This window comes from Miniopterus natalensis, chromosome 1, assembly GCF_054644295.1.
Source record: "Miniopterus natalensis isolate mMinNat1 chromosome 1, mMinNat1.hap1, whole genome shotgun sequence".
Classification (NCBI taxonomy): Eukaryota; Metazoa; Chordata; class Mammalia; order Chiroptera; family Miniopteridae; genus Miniopterus; species Miniopterus natalensis.
The window spans coordinates 150,994,986-151,020,892 of record NC_142081.1 but is presented as its reverse complement, the minus strand read 5'-3'; the positions used below and the strand labels follow the sequence as shown (position 1 = coordinate 151,020,892).

The following is a 25,907-nucleotide window of genomic DNA, read 5'->3' as shown; positions in this document are numbered from 1 at the left end:
GAACCTCTCTGGGTAAATATATTTTAGAAACATTGACATAGAAGTGAATTTGTGTGTAACTAAAATCAAATTGAACTCTGTTTTGCTTGTACTGTAAATCAGTATTTTATTTTGTGCATTAAAATAGAGTTCAATGAATATTTTAAAACATGTTCACAGACTGTAGTAAAGGTGGGTGTATTATACTCTGTTTCCATAGACATGCTCTGTGCTTTTGTTGTTTTGAACAGAAATAGTTGAGTGTGTGTGTGTGTGTGTGTGTGTGTGTGTGTGTGTGTTGGGGGTAGATGAAAGAAATATAAAGGGAAGGGAAAGGAGATACCAGAAAGAATTAAGCAATGAATACTGAATGTGTAAATTCATTATAAAATGTAATAATAAACATATGTTATAAAAATGTTATCTTTATAAAAGCATTGAGATGCAATTCACTGATCTATAACAATATTTGATTGGAAATCTCTGAGAATAGTTATAGATCATGAGGCATTTCAAGTATATTTTATAAAGAAAAAATGCCTGTAACTAAATATGCTTCTCTTTAACCATTTCATGTTTGTTATAAAGCCAATCCTATTTATCAGAAATTTGCTAGATTATTAATTATTTAGACAAAGTGCTTTTGGACGGGGCAAGATTATGCTCTCATTTTAGAGAAATAGAAGTCACATTGAAAATATTAAGTAGTGTAGAGTAATCAACCTGGAGGATTAGGTTCATACCATATTCTTACGTTTTATATATATACATGTTTTTATTGATTTCAGAGAGAGGAAGGGAGAGGGAGAGAGAGAGAGAGAAACATCAATGATGAGAGAGTCACTGATCGGCTGCCTCCTGCACACCCCCGACTGGGGATCGAGCCCGAAACCCGGGTATGTGCCCTGACCGGGAATCGAACAGAGATCATCTCCTGGATCATAGGTTGATGCTCAACCACTGAGCCATGCTGGCCAGGCCTTATTTTCTTTTATTCAAAGTAAATATATTTATTTATTAAAAATTATCATTTACTTCAAATAAATTATGTAGATACTCTACCCTAAAGGAAGGGGTATAACTTCCGCCCCTTCTGTGTGGGCTGCACTTTGTGCCTTCCTCCTGAAGAACATGGCATGGTTGGGGAAACAAATGAGTAATATTACAGTAGAGACATCTGGCAAACATTGTATTGTTGATATGGTGTCATGAAAATGGCACTTTGCCTCCATAAACTTCCTCCTAAAACCCATGACCTCAGTCTAATCATGAGAAAAATACCAGACAAATTCTAATGGAGGAGCATTCTACAATATACCTGACCAGTGCTCATTAAAATTGGTAAGGTCATCAAAAACAAGGAGAGTCTGAGAAACTGTCACAGCCAAGGGAAGCCTACGGAGATAGATGAGGTTGCTAGACTCAGTTCTAACGTGTGTATGCTTAGGTTTCTCCACACCAACAAGCGATTATTGGACCCTAGTAGGGTGTCTGAGAAGTTGACTCGACTTTGACGCTACTTACCTGGAGGTTGGGACTGAGGCCTTAGTCCCATAAGACCACCCTCCACGTCAGACTGCAGTTGCAACCCAGGTGGTTACGTGTGCTTCTGGGATACCAGTTACAAATCAAAGGTTCCAATAACCCTCTCCAGTTAAGGATATCAATTGCAAGTCTAGGTTGTTAGCTGTCCTTGTGACTGGCTATAAATCAGAGGTTCCCGGACCCCTACCATGGGTTCTATTAATTTGCTAGCACTGCTCACGGAACTCAGGAAACCCATCTACTCACTAATTACCCATTTATTACAAAGGATGTTAAAGGTACAAATCAACAGCCAAATGAAGAAATACATAGGGTAAGGTCCCAAACAAAGGAGCCTCTCTCCTTGTAGAGATTGGGGCCCAGCATGGTGGCACATGGAAGTGTCTGGTTCTCCAACCTGGAAGCTTTGCAAACCCTGCCCTTGGGGATTTTATGGAGGCTACATTACATAGACATGATTGATTAAATCATTGCCTATTGGTTATCAATTCAACCTCCAAGCCCTGTCCCATCCCTGGATGTCAGGGGAATGGGGCTGAAAGTCTAACCCTTTAATCATATGGTTGGTTCTTCTGGTGACCAATCCCCATCTTTAGGTAGTCTAAGGGCATTCCAGAGTCACCGCATTGACATAACAAAATTCATCTTTAGCACTCCAATTGCTTAAGGAATTCCAGGTGTTTTAGGAGCTCAGTGCTAGATGTCAGAACTACTGTGTAATACATATTTATTATTATAAATAACAGTATCACAGGAGACATGGCAACTAAATGTACTGTGATATCCTGGAACAGGAAAAAGAGATTAGGTAAAAACTAAGGGAACCTGAATAAACCATATCCTTTAGTTGATAATAATGTATCGATATTAGTTCATTAGCTGTAACAAATGTATTATACTATCATAAGATGTTAATAATAGGGTAAATTGTGTGTAGGGGGATATATGAATTCTCTGCACTATCTGCTATTTTTCTGTAAATTTAAAACTGTTCTAAAAATAAAATCTATTAACAAAAAGGAACAAATACTGCTTTAAAAAGTGTTTCGTGTTCACTTTCAGAGGAATTAGGGTCAAAAGTGAAATATTGATGAAAAAAGATGTAACCACATCATCATTGTGTAAGTCCTTATATTATTATACAGACACAGGCTCACTAGTTTATATGAAGAGATGTTTTGATGACACAGCCTGTTGGCAATTGGTCAGATGATAGACATTTAAATTAGTAAACTACCTATATGTTTAAAATGTGAGTTTTCCCATGTAATCTTTACAATCATATATACTATGAGATTTGAGGGATTAAGGGTGTATGCATTTACATTTCTAGAAAATACAGCTTTTTTTATTGCTGAGTTATAAAATAGTATTTGTGGAGAGGGTTTGAAATACCACCTGGGATTTGGAAAATGCTGTCAGAAAACTATTTGTAAATTGCATCAAACTGCCCTTGGTGACTTGATGTTAGAGAAAGGAATGATTTCAGACTGTATTTTAAATGACATAAGCAGATAAAGACATACAGTTCAAAAAATTATAGAGTGAAAATTATTCCGACAATAAAAAACAAGATATCATGTTGATAGAGATTATGTGGATTGTCAAAATTTAAGCAGAACGATTTTTATTTATGTTTGACAAATGTGTGACTTAGATGGCTTAATGTATTAGTGTATTAGTTTTCATTTTTTTAATTCTTTACTGGGAATAAAGGTGGTAGAGGTCAGAGTAAATAAACTTTATCATTTTAGAATTAATGATTTATATTTCACATTATTTCCACAGACATTATGTGTTTGGCAAACATCTTTACTGTCTCACATTTAATTCTTTTTTTTTACATATTTTATTATTAAATTTTTAATTAAATTTATTAACCAATAACATTGGTTAATAAAATTATGTAATTTTCAAGTGTAAAATTCTATAATACATCATCTGTGTATTGCATTGTATTTTTACCACCTGAATATCCCAGTAGGTAAGATAGGACAATGAATCCATTATTAAATGAAAATCAAACAATAGACTGAAAGAATAAAAAAAAGCATAATTAATTCTAATGTCCAGGAATGGGAAGTATCAGGAAAATCTCCCATCTTTATGGACCAGGACTTGAAAACCAAATAGATATCCAAAAGAAAAGGTGTACATAGTGGATGCTGCAGATGCCTTCCAAACAGTTCATGTCTTCAACACATTTCAAAAATATTTTAAATTCTGGTAGCTATTTAATTATATTTTCTACCTGGTACAGTTCCAAAGAGGGTTTCAATTGGCATTTCTTTCTTTAATTAGTAAGATTTTTAAAAAATTAATTAGATTGTAGTTACAATTTGGGCTTATTTTATACATTAAATGAATTTCTGATAAATTGTGAAGATGAATATTTACATATCCAGTTATATCTAACATTTGAATTTCTGTTGCTGATGTATTCCCTTTAAGGGAAAAAAGTGATCCCAACTATTACAAAAAGATAAAAAATGTAAGAAGGAGGTAAAAATCATTTGTGGCAATGTCAAAATCCATTTTCAAGGATATTTCTGCCTTTGTGCATGCAGAGTCTATATGCATTTACCTCTCTCGTAGAAACTCTGAAATTCATCAAAAAGAAAATCAGTCCACATGATCTTAGTACATATGTAAATTAAAAACATATGTAAATTAAAATATGTCACATAGCTAAGTCCAGTATTATTGACAGTTCTTATTGCTTCTCAGGGATTTGAATAGTTAACTGTTTTGGCAGCCACCCTGGTTAGTGTTTCGGGAGTAGCACTGCTTCAGAAGTACAGCAGAACTCACCGCCTGTGAACGCCATACAGCTAACTTCCTTTCGAGATTTTCTTTCTTACCATAAAGTATGTGATTCCTATGTTTATGTGTCAAATGCTCTCTTTTCTCCAGGAGGTAATACGTAAAACTCTGTAATAAATGTGGTGTGTGTGTGTGTGTGTAATAAATGACTAATGATTAGAAAGGTGACCTTTTGCAGCTGACACATTTGGTCTTAGGCTATACTGTAAGTGCTCTCCTATTGAAGTTCTCTGAGCTGGTAAAGGATTTGAAGACATTTCAGTATGTTATTGATAACAAGTTTCAGCAAGAGCAGAAATCCAGAGAGCATTATAAAACATTGGAAATGGAAATAATATTTTTCATGTTTTATTACATTCATAAATCTAAGTTTAGGCTAAGTAAAATTGTTTTAAGGAGAAGAGGATCTCTTTTGTAGAAGAAAAAAGATTATGAGTAGAAAAATAGAACTCAGGGAATTTGTTTTAATTTTAAGGAATGATGTTCATGGACTTTTAACTTTATCTCTCTAGTGCTGGTTTAAAGAAAAGAGAGTTTACTAAATGCTCACATTTTAATAGTTTACATTTCCTTGGAGGGTGTGATGCGTAGAGGATTGGTATAAAAATAGTGATATTGAGGGAAAACACCCTTGCAGCTGATTTTTCTCAGGTCAAACAACCAGAGTTCTTAAAAGGTAAAACTGATGGCTTGTTTTTAATTTACTAGAGGCTCAGTTTATAGAGATGAATGATTTATGCTTATTTTCAGGTCTTTACCTAGCCCAAAGGAAGAAATGATTTCCTACAATGCACACGCTTTGCTATCTGAATCCACTCAGGTATCCGACTTAACTCTCCAGTGAAGTAAATGTAAAAATAGAGGAGTAACAGAAGATAAAACAACTGTCTTTTCAACTTCTGGTGACCACCCTTTTGGGAGCTTGTTAGCCCCCTTGACTAACTAGATAAGGGAAATTAGATTTCATCGCTGTTTTGAAGGGTACCTGTTGCTCTCTGATTAAGCACTTACACCAAACTCTGCCTTTAGTCTTTCTGTACCTGGTGTTCTGAAACAGAAGACAAGACAATTAACAATAAAATAATCCTCAAATAAAAAAAATAGAGGAGTAAGTGGAATATAATCATAAGAATCTGAGAAATGTCTAAATGAATAGATATAACTAGTTGGAGAGCATAAGAGAGTCGTGAGCAGAGAAAAGCAACAGAACAAGAGCCTACACTGCAACTATCAAGAAGTGTCACATCAAGTAAGATGGCAGTGAGTCATTTCATATACTTTATGAAAACAAAACCCTTCATTTTAGGAATCTTTTAAATTAACTTGGCTGTATATTCACATAGACAAATCTGATGACAGGACCTTAAAGTAAGGGTGGTGACAAAAACCACTGTCATGACAACACAGAAACACATCTCTACTGCTGACAGCTTAATCGGGGAAGAAAACTAGGCCTTTGCTTGAAATCTCAGCTGTTAGTGAAGTTAAGGTTACCTTGTACTAACTCTGTAGAGGAATTAGTATGGCTAGAAAGAATGCATAAAATAAAGCCCAATGATTCACCTTTAGAGTGCATTCTGTAAGCCTCTGGAAAAGCTGCCCAAGAGCCCGACTTGGATAGGAATAGTACACTGAAGGGTTTTAGTGCAGGGCGAGTCCCGTTACTGATAGCTCCAGAAAAAATAAAGTAATGAAATCCTATGTCAGTTTCCTGCGCACTGTTTCTTAGTGTTTAAGGTCTTTGGGTCCCACTGATTTAGTGGTCATTAGATGATGATGGGGTTTTAGCAGTCCTCCCTTGAGTACCTGAGAGTGTGTAAGAAATAAAGTGGTAGCGGTCGGTGGTTTTTTTTGGTGTAGCACTCATGTTCCCTCCGTCTTCACCCACCTTCCAGCTTAGTTTCATGCAGTATTGTAGGCTCGTGGTTGCCCTGGCTGAGCACATATGATCTAACTGAAATAAAGAACATTTGCTTTTACCTCAGAGTAACGTTAATGCATCACTGGTAAATGTGTAGGGTGTCCCCCCAAAATGTATACACGCTTTAAAGCTGATAGCTCAATTGATGTTTCTTTCTTTTCAGATTTAACCCATTGGAATGTATACAGTTTTGGGGGGACCCCCTGTCTATGGCTACCAAAAGACCCTGCCCTTTTCCTCCAAAATATCTTCCTGTTTGACCCTCTTCAGCATGTGGACAGGTCCATGGACACTAAGGCTGGTCCCCCGGCATCTGTGGTAGCTCTGCTGCAGGCCAGCCCACCTTTCTCATCCGGGAACCCCCAGATCTTCCCATGGGTCTGGCAGTCATGAATATTACTGGAGAATAAATGCATTTGGGCACATAAAAGGTCCTAAAAGTGGTGTTTTAGAAGAACAAATGGGTACAGTTTTAATTATTACATAATAATTAAAGTTTGTGACATTAAACTTCTAAAATATTGACACAGTAGGAATCTTCTTACTAAAAAAAATAAAGTCTTAGAGACAATTATAAAGAAAATGTACTCTTTTGAATTTAAAAGAAAAAGGGAGAGGCTTAGCTTTTGTCCTTCACAACCACCTATTGTGTTTTCTGTCTAAGATTAATCACTGAAATCTGAAATCAGCCACACCTCTTTTTGAATTCCAGTTTTGGTACTAACTCTGTGAACTTAACTACTCAACCACATTTTAATATTTTCTTTATAGTAAAGTGAGCAAAATATATATCTAAATCATAAGATATATCTCAGGACTATATTAAACAAAGAATATTGAATATTAAAATTTTAAGCATTCAGTAAATATGAGTTATTATTCCTACTTCCATGAATTCTTCATTTGATTTCCAGGAATCTATATTTGTTTTTTTGTCTGCCTCAAAAATCTCCTTTGCTGGCTGCTTCTCATCTCCATATTCTTTAAATATTTGCTATGTTCTTAGGCTCAGTTCCCAGACCTTTAAAAAGTTCTGCTTATACCTGTACCTTTGATTATTTTATCCAGTCTCCTAGCTCTGTGTTGGTTAATGCATACAGCTTCCAGGTTTCTATCTGCAGCTCATAAGTCTCTCCTGTACTCCAGACACATATATTAACTATCTACTTAAGATCTTCACTTGGATATCTATTAGGCTGCTGGAATATATCCCAAACCAAATTCCTACTTTTTTGCTCTTTAGCCCCTGAAACTTTGCTCTTTTCAGTCTTACTCATCTCAGCAACTAAGTCTATTCTTTTAGTTGCTAAGAGTTGATAACTTAGGGGCTTCCTTGTCTCCTCTTTTTTCTTTATAAACACCTTCCACATAACCCTTTGATCAATTCTATGGACTGTAGCTATAATCAAATTGCTTATTATTGACTTATCTTCTAGGAGATGGAATTACCATTATGACCTTCTTAGACCAATAGTTCATAAGGCCTGGTAAGCAGACTCTTGAAGTTTCCCCAAGACCCTTTCTGGGGATTCTTGATGTGAAAACTGTTTTTCCAATAATACCAAGACATTAAAATTGTTAATGTTTTCTCATCTATAGCATGATAATAGCAGTAGTACCAATAGTAGCATAGTGTCTCACACACACTTTATACACTTTACACAATAAATACTATTTAATAATTTTATTAAAACATCATTGAATATTTTGGAGTTATTGAAAGAAATCAGTGGATTATCCAGCAAGTTAGATGGTATGATTTCCATAGCCAGGCTCTTGACCATAGTGCTGTAATCTCAAAAATAAAGTACAACAAATTTTTGGAAAATTTGCTTGATGTCAGGCTTTTGATAGTTGTGTATCTTTTTTTCTTATAATGTCCTAATATGTACTCTTCTACATAAAAAACTGAACTCTAATTTTATAGAAGAAAGCAGATAATGGAATTTTGGGATAAAAGAGTGTTCATAATTTTGAATGTCTAGATATGTACCGGCAAATTATATGTAAAGAATATAAGATAGAATTATAGGTCAACAGCTGCGTATGGGAAACAGTTTTACCATATATCCTCTTGGAAATTGTTACCATTTTCAGGTTTTTAGTATTTTGATGGTTAAAAGGTTGAATTTGCAACCTTTCACTCACAACTATGGTTGAATCAGTTTTTTAGTTTTATTTTTGTCTTTTGTTTTCTCATATGAATTTTATGTCATATCTGCCAAGTTCTTACAAGAATCTTAGTTTAAGTTAGTGATGCAGATAACATACAAGCTTTTCTCATTCCTTTCTCTTCTTCATTTTTATTTTGTTCTTGGAAATTAGGTGAAAGTATTTTTGACATTTGGTTTTTATATGAAAACAGTATTGCAAGTGATTAAAGAAGCCAATAGAAGAACAATGTACTACTAGTTTCTAGTACTTCAGTAATTCTGGCCTTCTCAATTTTTAATTGGGAAGCTGAATTTTAACCCTTTCCTATATCTAGATAACTTTCACATGGAAAATGGGGCCATAATATTTTCCAGGCTCATAGCCTCACTCTGACGTAAAATTCCCAAGTCTTTAGAACGTGCTGTGGCTGCTTTAGGAACCACAGCAACTACTAAAACCCAACAGAAGCTCAAAAAATAACACTTGACTTTAGTTTTAAAGGACAAGGAGGAGTTTGTAGGACTGAAAAAGAAAGGAAGCAGCGCATTTCTGGCAGGAGAGTGGTTTGGGTGGAGTAGCAGAAACAGGGTGCTCAGGACACTGCAGGTACCTGGTGCGATGGCAGCGGGGATGGGAGGTGACGCCGGTGGCCCATGATTGGAGGAGGCTTGTTTCCCACACTAGGGAGCTTGAGCTTCATTTGTGAGTAGCTGGGGATTTGGTAGAGGTTTTCTCTGCAGGGGAACTCTGTGCTCAAAGTTGTCATTTGAAGGAGCCATGCGAGTTTAGCCGCGCTGGGCTGCCGCCCTCGCCACCTGCGGCCAGCGCCCCCTCCGCTTTATTCTTCCCTTCTCCTTGCGCCTGCGGCTCTCCCGGCCTCTGGGCGATTGTGGTTAGCACCTTAGGGGTCTCAGGTCAGGACGATCAGTTTTCTCATTGTCTCTCTTCTTCCTTTTTATTATGTTCCATTAATGTAATCAAAATAAATGCTGACGTTTGAATGTAATGCAGAAGCAGCGTTACAGGTAGCTCACAAGCTCAGGGTGCTGGAGCTCACTCAGCCTCACCAACTGCAGGAGCAACAGCAGATTTATATTGGTGAGGAGCAGGGAAAATGCAAACGGGCTAATATTTTTCTCAGACAGTTTTCTGCCAGCTTTTGTAAGCTTCTGTTTATTCAATAATAACATAATGGAAATTTAAAAAGTATCCTAGTATTTACTGCTGATACTGATCTGTTCAATTCTAAATTCGTTTACTTCTTAGAGAAAGGAAAGTATACAATATAGGAACCAGAAGTCCTGTTTCTCCCAAAGAAGCTTTATTTCTGAAGGGTTCTCATCTGTTAAAATGTGGATCCTGTCGTCGTTAATTGAGGAAGAAACTAACCAAATTTACACCTATATAGTGCTCTTTCTGTTGATGGATTTCATGGAATGTTTATCTCTTGAATATAAGGGTAATGGGATAATAGGATGGTCGTCTTCTAAGTTACCACTAGGCCAGTAAAAGTTATTCTTTCGGCTTGTAATTAAGTTTGAATCTTTGCAAGAGGGTGGGGAACATCAAGTGATGGTAAATTAAGTGTTTTATTTGTGCTGATTTATGCATATCATAAATATGACAACATTTTAAGTTAACTGTCTTTCGCTTAAGCTGTGTAATATATGGCGGCCACAGATAATGATACTTAAAATTTCAATCAACATTAAATTTTTCTCCTAGGCAGTGAATGATAGAGGCTCATGATATAGTTAAAATATCCCTTGCTAATGCCTGCTTTAAAAGAGTTGATAGGTTGTTTAGAAACTATGAAACTGGTTAAACACAAAGGCTATTTTAATTTTTGTTAATTTGTTTAATCTTAAATACTTTGTTTACTTTAAGTGGATTTTAATGTTCCTAAGTCAAAGTACAAAAAATTCAATATCCAGGATCTCATAGAGTAGTAAAAAATTATATTTTCATTTGCATATAAGATATACTTTACAGAGGTCAAGACTAAACACAGGTAAGGTTCATAACAAAAGAAAAATATAACAATTCTTACCAACAGGATTGTGGTTCTACTTTTGTATACCAGCACAATCAGTTACATTAGGGGAGATGCCAGGCCTTAATTAATGGGATTATTGATCACGAAATAAATGAAAATGCCCTTTTCTAGAAGCTAATTTGCGTTGCCTTTTAAGAAAATCTAACAAGCAAAATTCTAAATAAAAGGCAGATAATTATAAATTTGTTGTTATGAATCTTCAGCAGAAAACTATGGCTCAAAAGTATGGCTGAAGCTAGAAAATATAATTATACTTAGCCTAGCAATGATGTGACCATTGTGAATGAAGGCACATTTTTGAGTACCACTTGTATTTCAAAAACAAAAACAAAAAAACTGAGCTAAGAGCTCATAGCTATAAAGGAATTAGAAATCATCTAATTTTTAGTCTTCAGTGTATTAGATCAAAAAAATTGAGACCTGACGTCACATAAATAGTTAAAATCAGATCTATTTAACAGAATCAAATGTCCTGATTCTAAGTCTAGTATGTTTATACCATAAAAAAAAATGATACATCTGTCACTTACAATGCCATATGTATTTAGAGAATTATGTAATAGTAATACATATTATATATTTATGCATATATGCATGTTTTATATATAAGCAATATATGAACTAGCACTTACTATATTAGCCTTTATAGTCAAGGAAAATGTTATTTTATAGGATGAAAATCCTCAAAATTAGAAACAGGAAGAGGAATTCTTATTTTTTATTAGATTTACAGATATAATTTACATTCAACACGTGTTGAATATATGCGAAGATGTATACATTTGTGTGCGTTTTTATATATAAAGGAATTATATAATTATATAAAGTTATATCTATATTTTTTCATCTCTTGCATGATAATTGTCATTCATCACAGTGGACAGAGAGAGCGTGATGAGTAGGGATACAGAGTTGGGAGCTAAAATCTGTAAATTTTCCCTTTTACTTACTAACTGGCTGTGTGGAAAATTGGCTAATATCCCTGAACCCATATGCTTTCTCCTCTGTAAAATGGGGATTATGAAACCAACTTGCTGGTTGTAGGAAAGGTTAGCGGTAGTGAGGTAATGTGGTCCAGCAGTCATTTTATGTTCTGCTTGTACTGTGACAGTTCAGCACACTGAGGCCAGGGGACTCTCTGTTTATGTCTCAATATAATATTTCTAATACTGTACACTAACATGATTTAAATCTGAAAAATATGCTCCTAATTACTTAGGTACATGAGCACCGGAAGGGTAATTATTTGCTGATGTTACAGGCACCTCTCACAGACGCCAGAGAGGTGCGATTGGACAGAGGGAGTCAGAGGGAGAGGGCTGTCCCCGCCTCGGTTCTTCTCATGCCATATGAATGAATTCAAATGATTAACAACAGATGGTTGCATTGTGATAAAGCCAGTTTATTTAGAAAGTAATTTATTAAGAAAGTAAAATACACAAATTTGTTAAGGGATCAAGGCAGACAAATCTATACCTCTGGCTTATGAAGCACGGATGGGCTCTCAGCTAACCTGAAGGGCGAGTAAGGCAGGGGTTTTTTGCCTTATGTACTTTTCTGTCTATAGATTTTAAAATTCCTCTGCCAAATATCTTGGTACAGATTAATTTCCAAGGTCCCCCTTTTACTTTTTCTGGCCTCCCCAGAATTTGTGAGAAGCGCCTGGCAATTTTATCTTGCCCAGCCCCAGACTGGCTTTTCCGTGTAGGGAGTGGGATGAGATAAGACTGCCCTGTTCCTTCCCCTTCCTCCCTCCTCTCTGCAATCTTTGGAGAGACATTAACTGTTTGCTCTCAAGTGTCCCTGGCTGGGGGAAGATAAGGGCTTGCTATTTATTTACAAGCTGGCTGCAGGCTGCCAAACTGTTTGGCCTCGTTTAATGTTCTTGTCTCAGTTTCCCTATTCCTCCTGCCTTGGAATTTTTCTAGCTTTTCACTATCCTGTAACATTAGTATGCATGAAAGTGATCTTTGGGAATTGAACAGCTAGTTGTGATTTAATGTCCATAAGTCTTTATTCCTCTTGGCTAATTGTGATCTGAATTTTTATCAACAGTAGGTAAAAGCATGGACTTTGCAATCAGAGAGACTTGGTTTAAAGCCCTGGATTAGTCACTTAGTAGCTGTATGAGCATTTTATTCATATCTTCACATTTCTGTATGTATAAATAAATAAATAAATAAATAATCCCAAAAATGTTATTGTGAGGGTTAAAGGAAATAGTACACTTAAAAAGGTTTTTACAGTGCTTGATACAGAAAACTCAATAAATGTTTACTATAAATTACTACAGTCATTATCACTGTTATTACAAATGCAGTGGCACTTTTATCTCTCTTAAGAAACTAAACTTGATCTTTGCACAATTGTAGAAAAATTAAAGTTATGGGAAACTGGATAGATTGCAGTGCTTTTGGAGAAAGGTACATAACCATTGATCCCTTGGTATTAACATGGGGAGACAATAAATGGAATCATTTATTTTAAGGATTATCATGTTTTGTTTAGTTAGGATACTTTGAAAATCTGACTCACCTACTATTATATAGTGTTTTTTTGTTCTTATACAGCCAAATATTGGTATATTTCTATAATATTAATATATTTCTATAAAAAACTACAATCTTAAGGTAAATTTAAAAATGGGTAGTACTCTAATAGAACAATAATGAAAGATGACGTAGCAGGAAAAGAAAAGGAAGGGCTTATTCACATACTCAGATAACATAAACTTATAAAAATAATTTATTTTACTGAAAAAGGTGTAAAGTCTAATCTAAAAAAATTAAAATAACTCAATAATAAATGCACATGGATTTATTGAAGGTTTTGAAAACAGGTATTTCATGGTAGGTCAACATTTTGTCATTTAAAAAGACAGTTACTGGATCCTGCTATACTTATTTATCTTTGTATCTCTCTATTATCTATCTCTCCATCTCTCTATCATTTATCTGTCTGCTGTCAAAGAGCAAGTTGATTACACTCTGGTTATTGGAATGAAATTCTTATTTGGTGCAATACAGATAATGAAATCATTTATCAATATGAGCATATTTGAAATATGAAAAAATTACATTATTTGTGATATTTTTAAGTGAAATGCTATTGTTCATTAAAAAAACAATAAAAAAGACCTGAGTGGTAAGACATTTTGCAGTTGTAATTTTATTCCTATATCATTTTGGTTACTGTCATTGTAACAGAACTTATAAAAGAATATATTTTAAAAGACTGATTTTTAATAATTGACACATATTATCATATTCTTTAACTTACTGGCAAAGGGCTGTACTTCTAATATATATCTACCCTTATTGGAATGGAGTGAGACATCAGTGCATTTTGAGACTTATTCTGCTCTGTTCCAAGGCTCTTTCAAAATGTCCCCTTACAGACATTTCTTCTGTATCTCCTAATTCTGGCTTAAGGTCTATTCACTAAAAAAAAGGTGTAACTTGGGCTTGAGGACTTACTTTGGAGTACTGTCGCTGGTCATGATGCACATCTCTTATTTGTATAGTGATTTGTGGACTGAAGAGCTATTAGAGAAGTTGGTACTTTATACAATTACAGCTGATATACCATGCTAACTGGAATTTGAAACATATTTTTGGTGGTGTCTGATGTGATTTAACTAAACCATGTAACTGAAATTTGTGCATATCAGAATCATTTAAAGCAAGGGTTGAATATATATATTCAATTTATTAGTTATCAGGAAAATATAAATTAAAACTACAGTGCAATATCACTATATATTTATAGGAATAGTCGTGGTAGGTAGAATTCTAAGATGACACATGACTTCAGCCCTTGTATAATTACTTCTACTGGAAAGATGATGGGACTTCACTACTAAATTATTTGTTACGTTTCATTCTTCCATGAAAAGCTTTTTTTTTTTTTAGTGAAGGACTGTAGGGTGTTGGCAATACCTTTTTCACTGTGCGGCTTAAAAAAAAGAGAAAATGCATAAGGTCCTACAACTAGTGAGTGAAGACTTAATTTAGAAAATGATAATTAAGGATAAGTAATAATGTTTTAGTTTAGTCATCTATTTAATTTGACTGAAAATAAAACAAGAGAAAAAGGGAAAGTGAGAATGGTTAATAAATAATTTTGACATTTACAATGAATCCTTTTAATAAAAACAGTTTGCCGGGAGGATTCCTACCACTCTGTAGTCTCATGTGCCGCCCTGGTCCTCACGCCTGTGGAGCCGAAGATAGAAACGAAGAACAGAGAAGAGCTAAGATTCCCTGAGCCAGCCAAACAGTAAGTTGTTCGTCTGATCCTTTAGAGCTTTGTGACGTTAACAGATAACTGATCCGAGTTAGCTTGCTCAGAAGTTGTGATTTATAATGAATGTGTTAATAATACTAGCATATTGAGAGCACAGAAATAAATTCCGTACAACATTAAAAATCAATCTCCTGTCTCCTAACTAACTTCTGTGTCTTCCAACTTCATGTGTTTGAACCGTGTCCCATCCAAGGGTCACGTTGTTGCCTTATCTTAGGAACATGGGTGAGTATTCGGAGGCACTTTGTTTCCCTGGATGCGCTGTTCTTGGATTGCTGACTTTATAGTTGTAGGATTTAATGGTCTAAAATATGATCAGATTTTAATATCAACTTCCTAGCCTAAAGTTGGTTTGCATTTTTATAAGGAATAGAAACTATTATTTTTAACTACTTTAAATCAAATACCCTGAATTAAAACTTCACACTACTTAATGTTTTCATATTCTTGCTATTTTAACAGATCAAGCTTAATTTATATTTAAATTTGATCTTACATTGAATAAATGGTAGATTTTTTTTCTTATAATGGCCAGAGAGAACTAAATTTATGATAGCAATTGTGAGGTATATGGACTTGAAATATCAAATAAACTAGTATTATTTCTGGGTATGCATTAAGTAATGAAACAGGAAAGCCTAGTGGTGATTTTCCAGCGAGAGGAGCGGCATACCTGCTTTAGGGTTGGAGGCTAGGTGGCGTGTGGGGTGGCCATGAATTGCTGCTGACCACTTCATCGGGGAGGCAGGAGTTTCCGTAAAGCCCCTGTATTTTTCCCCATTGATAACACTGAATTGTCCATGTTTGTTTCTTGATGTCTTTCTACTGAATAAGCTCCTGAAGACAGAGTACTCTGGAGTGAAAATGCCTGCTACTCTTTGTGAAATCAATTAGAAAATCCCTTAATGTTACATTTAATAATGTTGAGTTCAAATGGAGCAATGTATATATTTGATTGCATGAGCATGGTATTAATACCCTTATTATAGAGAAAAGAAATATGAAGCAATCAGGATGTAATGATTGTAATTCAGTGTTAATACAGTCTAAAAGTGAAAACAATTTAACTGCTCTTAATATAGTCTGATTTTGAGGTTCTAAAAGCCTTTTTTGGTCTGATGGGAAGAAAATTACATCTTATATATGCCAGTTGAATTATATTTGAAAATTCAAATGTATTTTCTTTATATATATACACATATTTTATATATATATAAACTCATATATGTATATATGAGTTTACATAAGTTACCTATATATTTGTAAATTGGGTCTTAAATTCTTTTAATTATATTTCAGTGACTCAGTTCAAAACTGGTCAGTAGTGTTATTTGCTTACATAAGATATCTTTTCCCCTCAGTGTTTAGCTACTTTACTAATACTCAGTCTTCTTTATTCTGAGATATACATTAAAGCAGACAGCATTTGTCAACTGGCTGTCCCTTTCCTTCCTGTTACTCTACATCTGCGCTCATGCTCCTATGTAGTCTTTGAGTCTACTTTCTTGTATAAATATTCTCTCTCAGTAATATCATTCATCCACTTACATAGTTTGTTATTGTTTATTTTTCTGAGTCAGAGAGATGTTGGTTAAAATTTTAACTCTGCTATGTATTAGATGGAAATTGGGAACATTTTATTTAAACTCTTTGTGCTTCCCTTTCCTCATCTGTTACTTGGTGTGATACCACCATCCTTATAGGGTCATTGTATGTATTATGTGAAGCTATATTGGTAAAGGGCCTGAAATCTAAAAATCCATAAAAGTATTAGTTATGGTGCCATTCCATAACTTTAGCTATTAGCCATTGCTGATGATTTACAGATATATTCGCCTCTTGAAGGCTCTTCTGAAGGCAGGTCTAATATTTAGTTATCAACTTGACTTGTATACCTAGGTGTCTTACCAGAATCTCATACTCATTATCCCTAAAACTGAATTAATGACTCCTCTAGCCCCCTTAAAATTTTGATTTTTTCTGACTTCTATATTTGTATAAAGTTACCATTATTTTTCTTTTCTTAAAATACTGATACGGTTTCTCCTTTACATCTTATATTCATGTAGTACTTGATTACTTGATTAATGTCTCTATTATATTCTTCTTACAATTTGAGTGGGTCAGGAAGGTGTGTGCACACACCTAATGTTTGAATTGTTTTTCTAACATATATATATGTTAGAACATATATATTCTAACATATATATTCAATTGTGATCTTAATGAAGCCATTCAAATAGTGGTCATCTATCAAATGGAGATTACATATGCCCTTACTATCTCATATTACTATTTTGAGACTTAAACGATAGGTGTGAATATGTGGCAAAATAATACAATATAAATACAATTACAATAGAAATGTAAAGACATAGCAGTTAATTCAAAACCCTTGTTTGCCAATGAGAGAGGCCCCCAATGCACACTGGCTTCAGAAAGATCAAGGGTGGTGGTTGTTATTGGCTCAGGTAATTAAAAATTATGGAGGTTGAAATTTCCTCAAGTATGGTTAGGCCTGATACTCAGATGATGTCATAAAAGGGTCATTCTCTCCATCTGCATCTCTTTCTGTTGCTCTCCTGCCCGTAGTTTCCATTTTCAGAGAGGTTCCTCTAATGGTGACATTATTACCTTTAGCTATTGGGACAGATTTTTATATTTTCAACACATCCAGTGTAAAGAGATAGTTTCTCTTTCCCTCTCATCAAAACTAAAAAGGTCCAGCTTTGAGTTTCATTGGCTTTCACTAACTTAGCTTGTTTGACATGACTACGCTGAAGCATTTACTATGCCCAGGAGTATTTGATGATATGATTGGCTAGAACCAAGTTACTTGACAGACTGGAGCACAGGGTGAAGAGGAGAGGGAAAAGGTGATTCCACACTTGAAATATGGATGATGTTGATGAAAGAAGACAGGGATCCATGCTAGGAAGTCAAAAAAATGGATGTTCAATATAGGTAGTAATATAATCACCGTTATTTTAAAGTCAGAATTCTTTATTATATTTAAACTGTAGACATTGAAATGCTACATTAAAATACAATTGTGGCCCTGGCTGGCTTGACTTAGAGTATAGGCCCATGGACCAAAGGGTGGCAAGTTCAATTCCAGGCCAAGGACACAAACCCACGTTGCAGGAAGGCAACCAATTAATGTGTTTCTCTCACGTTTTTCTCTCTCCCCTCACCCCTCTCCCTTCCACTGTCTCTAGAAATGAATGGAAAAAATATCCTCGGGTGAGGATTGAGAAAATAAAAATAAAATACAATTATGTTTATCTTCATTTCTGGTTTTAAACGATTTTTCACATACTTAATTTTATTTAATATTTTTTGATCCAGCTGTGCTATTGAGAAGCACTATAACTTGGTGGTTAGGAATTCGGACCTTGGGCTAGTTTTTTGAAACTTTCTTAACCATAGTTTGTTTCTTTTTAAGAGAAGTTACTTTACCTTAGAGTGCAATGCCTGAGACACAATAGGAAGGCAAGAATATAAAAATTTTGCAATTTGTACAACAAATATTTTAGATAAATAACGTCATCGCATTTTTATAAATGGGGTTATCAAAGCCCTATTTGGTATTAGTTTTGTGTACTTTGGATTTTCCATTCGGAAAACTAATAGTCCACCAATACTATAAAGCCAAGATATTAGAATGCTGTAAGTGTAGACATTATTTTGAATACCTAATATTTCCTTTAAATTCAGGATTGGATTATTTCTCTACATAAAATTTTCCCTTTAATTGTACAGGCTTTATGCGATATCATGAAAAAATCCATTGAGTCTTTGAAACATAGGACTCATACAGTCATATAATTCGAAACTCAGCAAATCTCTTGCTAAGAACAATGGCATTAATCTCAGTACCGGGGCCTCGGAATACATAAGAGTGTATATAATAAAGACTATGTAAGATTATGTAATTTTGAGGATGTCATAATCTAGGTGAAGAGAGAAAACATGCACCTAAAAGATCAATTGTTGAATAAAGGCAGCAGATGCTATTTATGCAATGTAAAGAATGGATTTTGGTTAGACATATGATTGTTTAAAGTTAGAGCAGGTTGATTGATATATCAGCATAAACCTATGAAAATAAACTCAGAATATTGGTCTTAATTATAACATTGTATTGATATATCATTTTGGAATGTAATAAATATTTTGTGACTGAAATATTTTTATTATCTTACCAACTTTTAATCGTAGTCTGGGGATAAATATTCTAATTTTGACAAATTGTTTTTAAATATTCTCATGTATTTATCACTTTTTAGGCATTTTTTATAAGGAAAAAAGTAAGAATTATGCATTCCTATTAGGAATGAAATACACATTTTTTTCAGCATAGCAAGTGATAGGGAGAAAATAGCTAAATCTTTAAGGAAGGAAAGCTACATTCTGATCACTGTAGTGAGCGAGAGTCAGAGCTTTTTCTCTTCTTGATATCTCCAAAGTTCATCTTAATGCAGCAAACAAAGATGAGAATTTTACTCTACTTTTTAGTCTAGTCTGGTAGGTAGCTCAGAATACCATAGAAAGGGTAAATTTTCTTGCAAAACAAAAAAAAATCTTTGTGATTCAAAAAGAGTATACAGTTTTCAATTATTTGATTATAAGCATAGAATGTTGGGATCAAAAAGCTTTGAGTGCAAAACTTTATAAATTTATAAAATCCTACTGTTAAAAAAATGACTATATATCCAGCCACTCTCAGCATGTTACTCAAACCTGTACATTTCTCAAATCACAGTTATGTGCTGTGAGCATCTCATGAATGTATATAAATTTCAGATTCCAAAGAGAACGATAGAAACCACTTCCATGATTAGTTTTAGATTTTATTTTGTGCTTTTATTAGAAATATATGTACTCTTGTATTTGTTGAAATGCATGTACTGTTTGTACATACCATGACTCAACATCTGAAATAAAGGGATTTTATAGCCATTGTAAATTTAGTATCATAGAGGTGAGTGTAAGAGAGAGAAATCATTCTGTTACTTTTGTCAATTTTCATGTTTTTTATTTTATATAGAGAAATCTAAACTTCCTAAGACATTTGATTTATTGTTTCAATTTGTGGAGATGATGCATTAGTTAGACATGCTGTCATTCACTCCAGGTTCAAGGCCTCCGTCTAGTGCTTTGTTTTGTTGACATGAAGAAGGTTCCTTGAGCTGCTTCTGAAAGGGCACAGATGCCATCATTTAGTACAGAGTGTCATATTTTCTAAGAAGGGCTAAAACTAACCTATTTTATCCTTAGATGGTTCTTAAGAACACACATTTAAAGTTCTGCCAGCTCTTTTTATTTTATCTGAATGAATAATGTATTATTAAATTTGAAAAAGTTTAAGTACTTTCTAATGTCTATAAAGTTGTTACACAAACTCTGTACAGAAGACACATCAAAGAATCCTCTTATGAGCTCATTTTCAACTCTACACATTTCAAGGGAACATATTTATGCTTTCAGGTACACGTTTACTTGTTTAATCCATCAAAAATAGGTAATTCTTGAGTAGTTGCTTTGTTCTTGGCACTGTGCTCAGGGCTGGGGATTTGGAGTTGACAAGCGTTTATGAGAGTGCCGTCTCAAAAACTTAAGAGTATAGTCAGGGGGACACACATTAATTGATTAAATGCAACAAGAAATCCAAGATTGTAGATGTGACAATGGCTATAATGTAGAGGTAGTATCATGTTATAAGGGCTTTAATATGGGACTTTAACATAACCAAGAAGGTCAGGGAAAACTTCCCTGAGGAAGTAATTCTTTAGCTAAGATCTGAAGGATATTAGTTAACTAAGTGAAAAAGGAAAGGAAGAATTTGCCAGCAGAGACAACAGCTTGTTGAAATACTCTGTGAAGAGTGGAAGCAGGGAGAAATTGAAAGAAGGTTGGGAGAAGTAAAAATAAGCCAAAAACACATTTTTAACCAGGCCCCAGGTAACCTGATCTTTTAAAAATTTTATCCTGCGTTCTTATAAAGAACAAATTGGGTGTGGTGAGGGCAGTGGTATAATGGAGCTATCATGGGAGAGCCAATTTGTTACCATTTCTTCCCAACTCCAAGTTCGTGATCTTACATTGGAAGCTTGAAATTAGCCATGGGTGGGTGTGTTTACACCATAGTAATTGGCAAATCTTACAAATCAGGGCTTTCCTCTCTCCCAGAGAGATGGTGGTTAACTATTTTCCAGCACACTACTAAATGGAGGGTGGGTTGGGTGTCTGTAGTGAGACCATTTAGGTGATTGCTGACAGTAGCTTAGGTTAAGGTGTTGGCATTGGCGATGGTGAAATTTGAAAAGGGAACTGAGCCAATATATATTTCAGAATCTAGGCAAATTAAGTATGGTTAATAAACTAAAGCTTTCAATATATTACCAAGTACTTACTTTAAGGTCAAAGAAGAAATATGTGTATTACTAATTGTAATTATGATAAAATAATGTAATATTGTGACAATCCTAGCATGTTATTTTGAATTAGTAATAATTTAATCAAGGGAGGCTATTGGACTTTTTAAATTTATATTGAATATTATCAGTGGAACTATATAAGTGGGAAACATATAATTGTGCTTTGCACAAAATTCCTTTCTGAATCATTGCCATTGATTCTCACTGAAAATCCACACCAATATAAGTAAATTCCACTTATGATTCTTTACTAATAAAGAATTCTTTACTGATATTTTTCTTCTGTATTTGGTCTCTAGCCTTTATTTTCTGTTCGTCACTTGGTGCCTTAAAACTCTTATATTTTAAAAAAATTAGAAACTGAGGCATGACATCAGTGGAATCATAGTTTGTGACCTCTTGTGCAAGGCTTCTTTCACTCAGCATGTTTCTGAGATTTATTCACGTTGTTACACGTGCCAGGGTCCATGCCCTTTATGAGTGAGCAGTGTTGTATCAAATGGATGTGACATAGTTTGGTTATTCATTCAGTCCTTTCCTCTTTGGGCCACACTTTGCAAAGTCACTGAATCACGAAACCACAGGGCCTTTGGGTGTGAAAGAGAGGTCACAAAGGCCACCTAACCCAACCCATACACCGCTGATATCCAGTGCTTGGTACACTGCCCATGAAGTTTCAAACCCCTGCCTGATACCTCCAGTGACATTTCATTCCCTTAGCGCGAAGCTGCTTTTGATCTTGGCCAGCCTGGTCTGTTAGAAAACTCTTATTTTCAGCACAAATCAACCTCCCTAGATCATTTCACAGAGATCTCAGTTCTTGTCCTGGTGTCAGTCAGACACAGTCACCTCCCTCATCCTCACCACAGGACTTAGGTATCCAGAAGGACAACCACCACCCAGCAGTGTGCTGATAAATGTTTAACTTACAACTCTGTTCTTTTTGTTGGTATATAATATTCCATTATATAAATGTATCAAAATATATTTATCCAATCTCCCGTTAATAGATATATACATGGTTTGCAATGTTTGTTTTATAAACAGTTGTGCTATGAACATTCATGGGCTCCTGGAGCTGGTGTGAGGATTCTTTGGAATTGAGATGGAAGGGCTGTAAGACTCATACATCTTTCAGTTCAACAGACAATGCTAAAAATGTGCCAGGACTCCTCATGGTCCATGCCCTTGCCCACACTTAGCCTTGTAATGCTTTGTACTTTTACAAGTCTTAGGGGTGTGAACCAGCATGTCACTGTGGTTTTGACTTACATCAACCTATTTTTAGTCATGTAGAGTATCTGGGTATCTTTGCAAATGTTTATTGAACATTTGTGTGTCCTGTTCTATAAACTGCCTATCCATATCTTGTCCATTTCTTTATTGGGGATTTGTCTTTGTACTTATTTGGAGAAATTCTTTGTATATTATGGTTTCTAAATTTGAGTTGCTATGTGCATTACAAAATTCTCTTCCAGGTTGTGGGATATTTTCTAATAAATTGTGACTTTTAATGAACAGCATTTTATTTGGGAAAAAAGAGAAATAGAGGCAGAATAGAATAAATATAAGGATACTATTATGAGTATGAAACAGCCCTCTTCCTATGCAGGTTTTAAAAGAAATGGTACCTGTTTTGTGATTTTGGTGAATTCAAGGGTAGAAACAGCTGTCAGAGGAGTTAAGAGACTTCTGTGCAGAGAGCTGGTGCCTAATGTGAGTCCCCTCCCCAGCTTTTGGAGGAGGAGTGGGAGCTGGGAAGAAAAACTTTCTAATGTCAAGCCTAAGGAAGAGCCTGCAAGGGTGTCATTCGGAGAGCTTCAAATGTATCCTCTCCTGTTGGAAACCCAAAGCGCAAATGCTGATTTATGCCTAGAAAACTGAAGGATGCTACAGACTGAAGTTTAGAGGGTGAAGATCGGCTGGCCCACTGTGAAAGCGGCACCGTCTTGAACTCCCAGAGCCGGTCAGGGAGACTGCAGTGTTTATTTGTGAACCACCTGCAGGACAAGGGAACCCAGCAGACAGAGCCGAAGGGTGTCCATCTACCCATAAGGGAATTGTGGGAGAGTCGCCCAGAAGGAGACCTCTGAAGAAATCACTTGTGTGCCCTTTGCTAGGCTCTGGAGCCAAGAAAAACCTACTTAAAGTTCTTCTGGCCAACTGAATACACCCCCGTCCCCAACTTGTTTCTCTGATGGCAGGAGTTTGTTTACTGTGAGGCTGAGGAAGCTTGTTTCAGGATGTTCACTTGCACTGGGGACCTTCACAAGGCTCTAGAAGGGACCTGGATATTTTATCTTTCTTTTGCTTACTATTGTTATTTTTTTTCTTTAGTGACACCTCCAGATTTTGTAAACTTCAATCCTCACAAAACCTGAATCTGTCCTTTAATATCACTGCCCTTAGATTTAGACAGTCAGGATTCTTGCATGGGTTTTGCACTTGAGAGAGTTGAGTTATAGCCTTTCTCTGGCTGTGACTCTTTCCACAGGGAAGGGTTCCAAAGGGTTAAGGGTTCCCAGTAGCCAGGAACCTGAACACAGTAGTGGCGGACAGAGCTTAGAGAGGCGGCTGGGGCATTCAGCCTGTGAGGCCTGATTGTGCAGGAAGAAGCCCAGTGTCCAAAGGAAAGGGGAAGGCTCTGTGTTTGATCAATTAAGCTGTATCAATTAATATCACAAGAGGATCCTTTCATATTTCATCATATCTATTTACCCTGTTGGAAGATGTGGTCTCGAAAGTCATTGGTTTGTTAAATTAAAAAAAAAAAGGCTCAGTAAAGTTGATTGTTTTCAGGCTTCATGTGTTACTCAAGAACCAGAGGATTTTGATATGAAATAAATAAATAAAAATCTCCAGAGAAACTGCCCCCCTTGATTGAGTGTTATTATTTTATCTCTCTGCTGTTTATTGCTCCTTAGTGACTCATAATATCTCATATCTTGTGCAGACAGCCTGTCAAGTCGAGAAATCATATTGTAATATTTGCATGTGGTTTGACAACCCTTCCTTGTACAGCGAGCACACTTCGCTATTTTTCAGATGAGCTGGGACAGCCTTGATGAGATGAGTGAAGTGTTTCAGCTCACCAGTGCAGTGCGGCACCACTGTGTGCTTTATAGTGTAATATAAATGCAATTTGTCAGACCACTGGAAAAGACTGCAGGGCCATCACCATTGTTGTGAAAGTAGCTCTTAGGCACAGATAAAAGGCAGGGTGCCTGCTTTCAACCGCCCCTGCTAACATCATCAAATGGGCGATTTCTGTTTTCATATCATTGAAATATTTCATTTGAATTTATTTTATAACAAATGTAGACAATAGCATAAACCATTTAATAACACTGTAAAAATGCTATACTGCCCACTATTAAATTATTGCCTCTGCCCTTCCGCAAGAGATAGACTGATAGAAAAATCAAGAGCTTTGAAATTTAATGGATCTCTACTTACAATCCTGAAGATGTGTCGAGCATATTATTAATTTTTGAAATCAAGTGTCCTCACTGGGACAAGAACACTCGCTTTGTAAGATTGTTTTAAGCATTTTGGGCACAAAGAAGAGAAACAACAAAAAGTGCCTGATGTAATAGCTGTCGTATGAGCAGGTTGGGGAGAGGATGGGGGGAAGTTTATTAAAACAAATTGTTCTGTGAAATTTATGATTTTAGATTTCCTTCACTTTACCTCCTCCTAGGTGATTATCTGCTTATTTCTGAAGGAGGTGCTATCTTTTTCATCTGTTAGATTTGAGTCTCTTTTACAACAAATACTGCCTTTTTGAATCTTCTGTAATACTTCCATAGTAATTAGTAGGTACTCAAAAATACTGGAGACTTGTTAGTTTTGAAGTGAAATGCATCATCTTTGATTTAAAAGGTAGAACCAACTATGATAGTTGTTTGACAGTATCAAATTGAACATGAAGTTAGGTTTGATTCATGCATCACCATTATTAATATTTCAATATTAAATATTCAGACAGTAAATATTTGAATAATTAATATTTGAAGATCTCACATGGAATTCAAACAGTAGCTTTGTCACGTATATTACAAAGAGAGATCTCTGAACTAGGAGCCTGAGTCCCACACCTGGGACAGGGAGGGCGCTGGTGTTTCTAAACCATGGGCCTCTCACACAAACATGGACAGCACAGACCTCACAGAGAAGGCCTAAGTAGTAAAAGCCCCGGAGAGCATGTTGTAAATTGTGAAGGAGCCCACTTTTCAGTGTTGCTTTTTAGAGGAATCTATAAAGAAGATTCATGAAGATTCTCAAATCTGAATTAAAGAGTCCTCATGATAGATGGAAAAATCGTGGTACTTGTGGCCCGACTTACTCTCACGCACGGCTGTACTATTGCAACTCCTTTATTATGAGACTCATTACATAAAAATATAATTGCCTGTATACTGCGCTGTCTCTCACAAGACATTGAAGACGGTTTTTTGTTTTGTTTTGTTTTAATTCTCTCCCAAGGATATGTTTTTATTGATTTTCAGAAAGAGAGGAGGGGGGGAGAGAGAGAGAAACATCCTACATGTGATCCAACCCGGGATCAAACCTGCCTAGGAACTGAACCCGCAACCTTTTGGTGTAGAGGCCAACACTCTCAGGCTGGGCCACCCAGCCAGGGCAGAGGCAGGTATTATTTGAGGACAGATTTTTTTTCTATCAG

The 25,907-nt window shown here is 35.5% G+C and overlaps 1 protein-coding gene across 2 annotated transcripts in view; it reads left to right on the top strand.

Annotated features, from left to right (window-relative positions):
- The window catches only part of CCSER1 (coiled-coil serine rich protein 1), a 1,053,060-nt gene that overhangs the window by 221,818 nt on the left and 805,335 nt on the right, over positions 1–25,907 (top strand). For both annotated transcript variants that reach the window (XM_087826564.1, XM_087826567.1), the window contains exon 5: positions 14,636–14,756. In XM_087826564.1, the coding sequence (XP_087682690.1) occupies positions 14,636–14,756 (121 nt within the window). The remainder of the gene's footprint in view (positions 1–14,635; positions 14,757–25,907) is intronic.